General features: G+C 43.2%; 1 protein-coding gene across 1 annotated transcript in view; it reads right to left on the minus strand.

The window, feature by feature from the left end:
* LOC122764163 (E3 ubiquitin-protein ligase RNF31-like) overlaps positions 1 to 1,437 on the minus strand; it is a gene marked incomplete at its 5' end in the record, with an annotated part of 37,070 nt that extends 35,633 nt beyond the window's left edge. The window contains 2 exons of the mRNA XM_044018495.1: positions 915 to 1,048; positions 1,266 to 1,437. Coding sequence (XP_043874430.1) covers positions 915 to 1,048; positions 1,266 to 1,437 — 306 coding nt within the window. The remainder of the gene's footprint in view (positions 1 to 914; positions 1,049 to 1,265) is intronic.
* Between the last annotated feature and the right edge of the window lie 7,802 nt (positions 1,438 to 9,239).

Here is a 9,239-nt window from a genome sequence, read left to right on the forward strand (position 1 = left end):
TCTTGGATTAGGGAGATGGCAAGGTGTGTTACATATTAGTTACATTACTTATGTAATTAGGTGTAAAGCACAAGAATTTGAAGAGGTGTGGACACCCCTAATTAACTTTCTCAAGCAACAATAGATCATTCTTGTTTGTAAGACTATAGAGTGTGACAATTTGATTTAATATTTTAATTTTATTTATTTATTTTATTTTATTATTATATTTTTATTTTATTTTATTTTGGTGTCTGTGTATACAGCAAGGTTTGCTTGTGTATTATTGTGTAACTGGTTTGGTATGGGGCGATTTGTTTATATGTTCTTATTGAAAATCAATAAAAACATTGTTCAAAAAAAATATAGTGACATTTTCTGCCTCCTGGACCCAAAGTGGGAGCTGGTTCCCATAATATTGATATCATGATATTGAGTGACACATGATTTGATTTATGTGATTATTCTTATGTACATGCTATTCCCTGATGTGTGGCATGCAGACAACGAGGTATTTTTGTTGCTGTATAATATTTTTTTTTGGTTTGTATCAAATTGTATTGCTAGCTACATGTGTGTAGCCTACGATTGTCTGGTCTGATTTTATTTTATTATTTGTGCTAATTGTAATATTTGTACTGTGTTTGCGGTGCTAATGAAGATTTGGATGCTTCATTAAATCAGTTAAAGAAAGCTACTTGTGTCTATCGTGCCTGGAGGGAATCATAGTGACAGTTTTTGCATCTACGCAATGCAAAGACAATGGCAAATGATAGGGAATAATCTGCCGCTTTAATACATAATAATTGGTTTTGACTCAAACACTACAATGAAGTAGTAGTTTAAAAAGGGTCGAGACAATAGATTTATACAATTCATCTATTTTCCTTTAACCTTTTTTTGTATGTGAGGGAGGATGAAACACAGACACTGACCAGTGATGGTGGCAGGCTGAGATTCATCTCTGTTAGAGCTGATGGATTCCAAGCGAGGACGCTCACACTCCTCACACAGCAGATCCTGGATGGAGTTGACTTTAGTGCAGTGAAGACAACACCATGTGGAAGAACTGAAACAGTATGAGAGACAATGTTAGGCTGCTTTTTTCATTTCATCTGTGCTTGAATAGTAACAAAGGTGAATCTCCTAATCTCATCCATAGGAAAGCTATCACTGAACCAGCAGCCTGGTTAGGTTCACTAATGACTGGTTGAATTGATCTAAAATCCTGAAGCGAACAGTGAGATGAGGGTGAGTTCAGTACTGCCAGAAACACTGATCCTGACCTGTGACTGCTCCGGATTTTGGATGAGGATGATGATGATGTGACAGCTGTTCGATGATGGTTTGATCTCTCGGGGGAAGAGTGGTACAGTCTGTCACATTCTGAGCAGAGGCCCTGCAGACAGGTAAGGCAGTGTGCCGAGATCCGAAATATTCCACAGATAGCACAGTTGTCTGAAACACAGTTAGCGATACACATACATATAAAACGTTGATATGAGATTGGAAAGAGAGGGGTAGATGTTGGAGAGAAGGTAATCTCCAACAGCAGCAACTAAACAACAATTAGCTCAGATTTGTTGCTGTTGAGCTGGCTTGAAGTTTCACCTTGGGGCTCAAGTGCAACCAAACACAAAATGGCAAGCCCAAAACAAAAAGGTGTCTCTCTTAGATAAAATACTTTTGTAAACATAAATGTTTGTGGCAGTGGGGTATGGTTAGAGCTGCTGGAGGAGAGGGAGGAGTGGCTCAGCCGGTGATCAGACAGCTGGACAGAATCAGGTAATCAGTCAGCTATATAACTTACACACTTGTAACCTGGTTCTGGTCTCTTGCAGTAGGCTGGGTCCACAGAGAGAAGCACAAGGAGAAACACGAAAGGACACACACACACGCTCAGCTGTCGGAGCGACTGTGGTGACGTGTGTGAGATTTTTGGGACAATAAAGCCTTATTTTCCATCACCAGCTGACTCTTCCTTCCTCCTCTGAACATGCTGTGGGTCCTCATATAATATCAGATTTCCCAAACTGGTATGAATACAGTGCTGACTTTCATTAAACTTCACACTTTGCAGAACAATGCAGGTTCAAGTGCAGTAAACAGAAAAGGTACACGAATCTCTGTGGACAGAAAGTACGGAGAGGCCTTAAAGTAATAACTAAACCCCTAAACCACATTTTTCAGATGTAAACCAGTGTCTCTGGGTAGCTAGTAATGTTATTTGCTGATCCAGGTGCAAAGATTCACAGTTTAGCGTAAAGTATCGAAGTTATAAGTTATCTCCGGTCAAACACTAGCTACTGCATTCAAATATTGAGGCCTTTCTTAGTCCACTCTTGCTTCATTAGTACAAACTTTCATTGCTCTCTTGTCTAATCAGTGCAAGGCTCATTGTCCCAGACTCCTCCCCCTTTTATAAATGGTGAAACTTTAACTTAGTTGCCTTTCTCTCCAGTCACTGAAAGGCTTGTCTCACTGAACACAGGTCATTTCAGGTTTCGCTACCAGACCCCTGCACTGCTCCCCACTCTCCCTTCTATCTCTTCTCCTTCACTCTCAGCCCACTTCTATGCATTTCCAGAAATTTGTAGTCAGAACTTGTGATTTCCAATGTCCCCTGAACTTAAATCACAAAGTCAGAGCAACCTCACCAACCCCGACATGGCCATACATACGCAGCACTTGTTCCAGTCATGGTTGAATATTAAATTGTAGAATGTATTTTGCTACACTGTTGTGTGCAAAGCACCATGTAGAGTGTTGTTATTGACTGGTATTGCAAAAAATGGCTATCACGAGATATGTTTTACGTCCATGCTTTTTTACAACTGCCCAAATAGAACACGTGAACATGGGGTGATGTCACTCCCAGTTCCGACTTCCAAGTTTCACTGTAAAAGGAAAGCAGGATTAGTTATACTTTACGGACTCTGTTTTTCTAAACACAGCAGCAGTATATCCTGCTCCCAAAGTGCACTGGAGGAAAATTGATGAGAAGCTGCATATGTCTGTGTAATATTTGAGAGTAAATATGATTTTGTGTACATAGAAAATGTTTTAGATCTTTGAGTACAGCTCATGAAAAATGGGAGCAAAAAAAAGTGTTGTGTTTGTATTTTTTTTCAATGTATCTTAAAGGCGACATCGAATGCTTGTATCACACATATATGTTAGTTATGGAGGTCTACTTACATATATTAACTTATTTTCATGGTTATAAACCTACTAGTCGCTGCAAACGAGCCAATCAAAATATCTCCTCACTGACGCTCTTGTCAGCTTCGCTGATTCAGACCACAATCACACACCCAGAATGTGGACTGTGTTGTGATTGGCCAGCCAACGAGAGCTTTCCCACTGTCCTGTGATTGGCCAGGTACCTGGAAATGACGTAATAGATAGGCCAGCTCACAGATACACAGCTCCCCCTCTGGCACGGTGGATGCTCTGCATCTCAGCAGCTGCAACGAGAATAGTTCTTCTTCTGCGGTTGAATGTACGCAACCGGATGTGCCCGGACTAGTGCCCGCACCAGGAGGCACTGCGGTGGTGAGAGGAGTGGTGAGGATTTCTGATGACGACATCAAATTAAGGAAGTGCCGATCTGCTTCGCAGAACAATAAAACCTATTTTCTCAGCAATGGCTGAACTGTTGTTCTGAAACTTTAGGGTTTCATAAACGAGGTAATGACGCAGATACACACACACAAACGCAACGTTAATTGGAGCTTCCGGTCTATGTTGCCTTTAACTTGTATTATTTACATGCTTTTTCAAAGCCCACAGAGAGCCAGTCGTCTCCTGCAGTGCTTCAGAGACTGTAGCAGCCCCATCTCCTTCTCAAGGTAAATGTTTTATTTTCTTAAATGTTCTCAGAGACAATTTAATAAGCATCATTAGGGTTCGAGCAACAAGGTTGCAAGAACCCTCTTGAAACTAGAAGGATTATTAGGGACCGAGCACTCACACAGTGTGCGAGGACCTACTGTAATTCGAGCAACATGGACCAAGCACTAACACAGCAGTGTGCAAGGACCTAGGACCGTGCACAAACACAGTAGTGTGCAAGGACCGAGGACCGGGCACGCACACAGTGCGCATGGACCTATTGTAATTCTAGCAACATGGACCGAGCACTAACACAGCAGTGTGCAAGGACCTAGGACCGGACACGCACAAACCGTGCGTAGACATATTGTTATTCTAGGAATTATTATTATTTTTCTCCGCGGGGAATCTCGAATTTGACCCCCTGAACCAGCGTGAAAACGGACGAAAATTGGCACGCACACCAGAACTGCCGAAAAATTCGATAAAATAGTGGAATTGCGAAAAACCAATGAAAAATGGCTCAGTAGCGCCCCCACAGGTCATGTGCCTATGGAGCAGGCAAAATTTAGTTTCACCGAATTTCCCGAAACTTGGCGGGGTGATTGTTCCTTTTGAGACCTTTTGAGACCATGACCTCGACTCAACAGGAAGTCGGCCATCTTGGATTTGGCGTCCATCTTGGCGTTTTACAAGTTTCGTAACTGAACTAACTTGTCTGAGAGCGTTCATCATAGCGACGCGGAAAACGCGTCAAATTGTTGTAGACCCATCCAAGATCTAAAGTTATTGGAAACTTTCGCAGATTCAAAAGGGCGTGGCCATGGCAGCCATCGGAATTTTGGCGAATTTCGGCGGCTCGCCACAAAACAGGACGTGTGCTATAACTTGGCCACACATTCGCCGATCGGCACAAAACTTTATATGTGACACGAGACCCCGCCCCTGAACACGTCTACGAATTCGAACTTGACCCCAACGCGATGTCGGCCATTTTGAATTGCGCGTTTCGCCGCTAAACAGGAAGTGCCCTGTAACTCGCCCAAAAATTGACAGATTGGCCCAAAACTTGATATGTGAGACCATGTGCCCGCCCTGAACACATATGCAAGACATCACCTGCACACAGGAAGTAGATCCTCTGAAACAGGAAGTGACCTTTAACTTCACCAAACATTGACCAATCGGCCTGAAACTTGATATGTGGTACCAAGGGCCCACCCTGAACACGTCTCCAAAGTATGACCTGCACACAGGAAGTAGGTCGCCCGAAACAGGAAGTGCCAGGCCATTTGCCCGTACATTGACCAATCGACATTTAGTTTCACCGAATTTCCCGAAATTTGGTGGGGTGATTGTTCAGCGCAAGCCGAACAAAAAATCCATTTGACACCATGACCTCAACTCAACAGGAAGTCGGCCATCTTGGATTTGGCGTCCACCATGGCGTTTTACAAGATTCGTAACTGAACTAACTTGTCTGAGGGCGTTCATCGTAGCAACACGGAAAACGCGTCAAATTGTTCCAGACCCATCCAAGATCCAAAGTTATAGGAAGCTTTCGCAGATTCAAAGGGGCGTGGCCACGGCAACCATCGGAATTTTGGCGAATTTCGACGGCTCGCCACGAAACAGGACGTGTGCTATAACTTCACCACACATTCGCTGATCGGCACGAAACTTTATATGTGACACCGCCCCTGAACACGTCTACAAATGCGAACTTGACCCCAATGCGATGTCGGCCATTTTGAATTGCGCGTTTCGCCGCTAAACAGAAAGTGCCCTGTAACTTCACCAAAAATTGACCAATCAGCCCAAAACTTGATATGTGAGACCATGGGCCCGCCCTGAACACGTCTGCAAGACATCACCTTCACACAGGAAGTAGGTAGCCCTAAACAGGAAGTGGCCTGTAATTTGCTCGTACATTGACCAATCAGCTCCAAAATTGATGTGTGGTACCAAGGGCCCGCCCTGAACACATCTGCAAGACATCACCTGCACACAGGAAGTAGGTCTCCCAAAACAGGAAGTGCCAGGCCATTTGCCCGTACATTGACCAATCGACATTTAGTTTCACCGAATTTCCCGAAATTTGGTGGGGTGATTGTTAAGCGCAAGCCGAACAAAAAATCCATTTGACACCATGACCTCAACTCAACGGGAAGTCGGCCATCTTGGATTTGGCGTCCACCATGGCGTTTTACAAGTTTCGTAACTGAACGAACTTGTCTGAGGGCGTTCATCGTAGCAACACGGAAAACGCGTCAAATTGTTCCAGACCCATCCAAGATCAAAAGTTATAGCAAGCTTTCGCAGATTCAAAGGGGCGTGGCCACGGCAGCCATCGGAATTTTGGCAAATTTCGGCGGCTCGCCACAAAACAGGACGTGTGCTATAACTTGGCCACACATTCGCCGATCGGCACAAAACTTTATATGTGACACGAGGAAAGTGCCCTGTAACTTCAAACAGGAAGTGCCCTGTAACTTCACCAATCATTGACCAATCGGCCCAAAACTTGATATGTGGTACCAAGGGCCCGCCCTGAACACATCTGCAAGACATCACCTGCACACAGGAAGTAGGTCGCCCGAAACAGGAAGTGCCCTTTAACTCCGCCAAACATTGACCAATCGGCCCAAAACTTAATATGTGAGCCCAAGGGCCCGCCCTGAACACGTCTGCAAGCCATGACCTGCACACAGGAAGTAGGTCTTCCCAGAGAGGAAGTGACCCGTAACATTGCTATACGTCGACCAATCTGCACTAAACTTCACATGCGAGATGAGTAACCCGACCAGAGCCCACGTTATACATGACATGCCGGTAGAGGGTGGCGGCCGCGAGGTCCCGTACAACGCTGCTTGCAGCTTTAATTATTAGGGTTCGAGCAACAAGGTTGCAAGAACCCTATTGAAACTGGAAGGATTATTAGGGTTCGAGCAACAAGGTTGCAAGAACCCTATTGAAACTGGAAGGATTATTATTATTATTATTATTAGGGTTCGAGCAACAAGGTTGCAAGAACCCTATTGAAATGCAAAAGATTATTATTATTATTAGGGTTCGAGCAACAAGGTTGCAAGAACCCTATTGAAACTGGAAGGATTATTATTATTAGGGTTCGAGCAACAAGGTTGCAAGAACCCTCTTGAAACTGGAAGGATTATTAGGGTTCGAGCAACAAGTTTGCAAGAACCCTATTGAAACTGGAAGGATTATTAGGGTTCGAGCAACTTGGTTGCAAGAACCCTATTGAAACTGTGAAGATTATTCTTATTATTATTATTATTATTCCTCTAAATGAATCGCCTTTTTGAGGCCTTTCCCATACACGAAAACTCACCAATTTTTGCGAGGGCATCAAACCTGGTGTAAATTTACGTCTGATAGTAGTTCGGGGACACTGCGTTCAAAATTGAAAGTGGGCGGGGCTTACGAAAATGAAAAACAGCTTTCATCAGGCCGATTTTTCTCGTGTTTCACGTACATGCACGAAAATTGGTACACGTGTTAAGCATGTCAGGACGGTCCAAAAAGTCCGTGCTAGCGCCGCTGTAAGTCCTACAGGAAGGCCGCCATCTTGGGTTGAACAGCCATTTTTGGCCTATTTTGGCCATTTTGCAGCAATGGTATGTGAACGAACTTGTCCTAGAGCTTACATGGGATCCTGTTCAAACTTGGTGAGGTCACTGTGGACAAGTTGGGGATCTAACGATGCTTATGGTTAGTTGAAATGTCGCATGGTGTACGAGAAAAGGGCCGGCAAAGTTGGCGAAAATTTGTAATTTCTCGCTACACGCAACGAAACTCTTATAACTTTGTGATGGAAGGTCCGATCGTAACCAAACTTGTGGCGATCGATGATGGGCCCTTGCTGAAGATGGCTATGCAAAAACTGTCAAGTTTGTAAACATCGCCGCCTGGTGGTGGCAGAAAATCTAAAAAAAAAAGTTACTTTTACAATTTCGGGAATAACTTTTACAGAGATTATCGTATCAAACTCAAAATTGGTAAAAATCACCCTAAACACAAGGTAGACTATGCGTTCTCAATATGATGGCGTAGAGTTACATGATGTTGCCATGGTAATGATGCAAAGTCGGATTTTTGCGACAAAAAAACAAACTGCTACAACTTCGCGAATCCTAGTCCAATCGGAACCAAACTTGCTAGGATTGATGATAGTCCGGCCCTGAAGACGTCTATATGATAATATTCACTTTCAAAAACAGCACCCCCTGGTGACGGAGACAATATGACCTCTGGTATTTGAATGAATAAATCCGAGAGTTCTTGTGCGATCACCTTTAAACTCGGTCAGGTCACTGTGCACCAGTTGAGGAACTTAAGTTATCAAAAGTTTTTTAAAATGTCTCATGGTGTACGAGATAGGGGGCGCCAAAGTGGGTGTAAATTCCTATTTTTCACAACAAAAAGCGAAACTCTTATAACTTTGCGATTGAAGATCCAATCCCAACCAAACTTCCTATGTTTGATAATGGGTAGTTGCTGAAGGCCACTATATTGCCGAAAACAATACATTTTGAAAACAGCGCCTCCTGGTGGTGGTAGAAAATACTAAAAAAAAAAAACTGTTACAACTTTGCCAATCCTGGTCCAATCTGAACCAAACTTGCTAGGATTGTTGATAGTCTGGCCCTGAACAAACCTATGTGAAAATATTTCATGTCAAAATCAGCGCCCCCTGGTGAAAGTGGACGGGCCAAAAAACTGCTCCAACCCCTAAAAATTGTGGTCCTGAGGAGCACGTTTAATGTACATGCACAAAACTTGGTACACGTGTTCCTTAGGTCGGGCCGGTCAAAAAAGTCAGCGTAGCCTATGCTCTAAAACGAACAGGAAAGACGCCATCTTGGATTGAAAGTAAATGCTTTGCTGATTTTAGCCATTTCGCACCAATGATATTTGAACAGATTTGTCCTAGAACTTTCATGGGATCACCTTCAAACTTGGTGAGGTCACTTTTGACAAGTTGAGGATCCAAAGGTATCAAAATCTTTTCAATAGGTATTATGGCGTAAGAGTAAGGGGCCGGCAAAGTTGGTGAAAATTTTAATGTTTCGCCACAGGCAACAAAACTCTTATAACTTAGCGATAGAAGGTCACATCCCAACCAAATTATCTAGGGTTGATGATGGACCATTGCAGAAGAAGTCTGTGAAAAAAACGTAAATTTTGAGCACAGTGCCGCCTTGTGGTAACAGAAAATCCAAAAAATAAACATTTCGGTAATAACTTTTACAGAGTTAATCGTATCAAACTCAAAAATTGGGAAAACATTCAAAACACATGGTCGATGATGCTAGCTTTATATGATAACAAATCGTTCAACGCTGTTGCCACAGCAACACTGAAAAGTCAGATATTTGTGACAAAAAACAAACTGCTACAACTTT

Source organism: Solea senegalensis, unplaced genomic scaffold, assembly GCF_019176455.1.
Source record: "Solea senegalensis isolate Sse05_10M unplaced genomic scaffold, IFAPA_SoseM_1 scf7180000017275, whole genome shotgun sequence".
Lineage (NCBI taxonomy): Eukaryota > Metazoa > Chordata > Actinopteri > Pleuronectiformes > Soleidae > Solea > Solea senegalensis.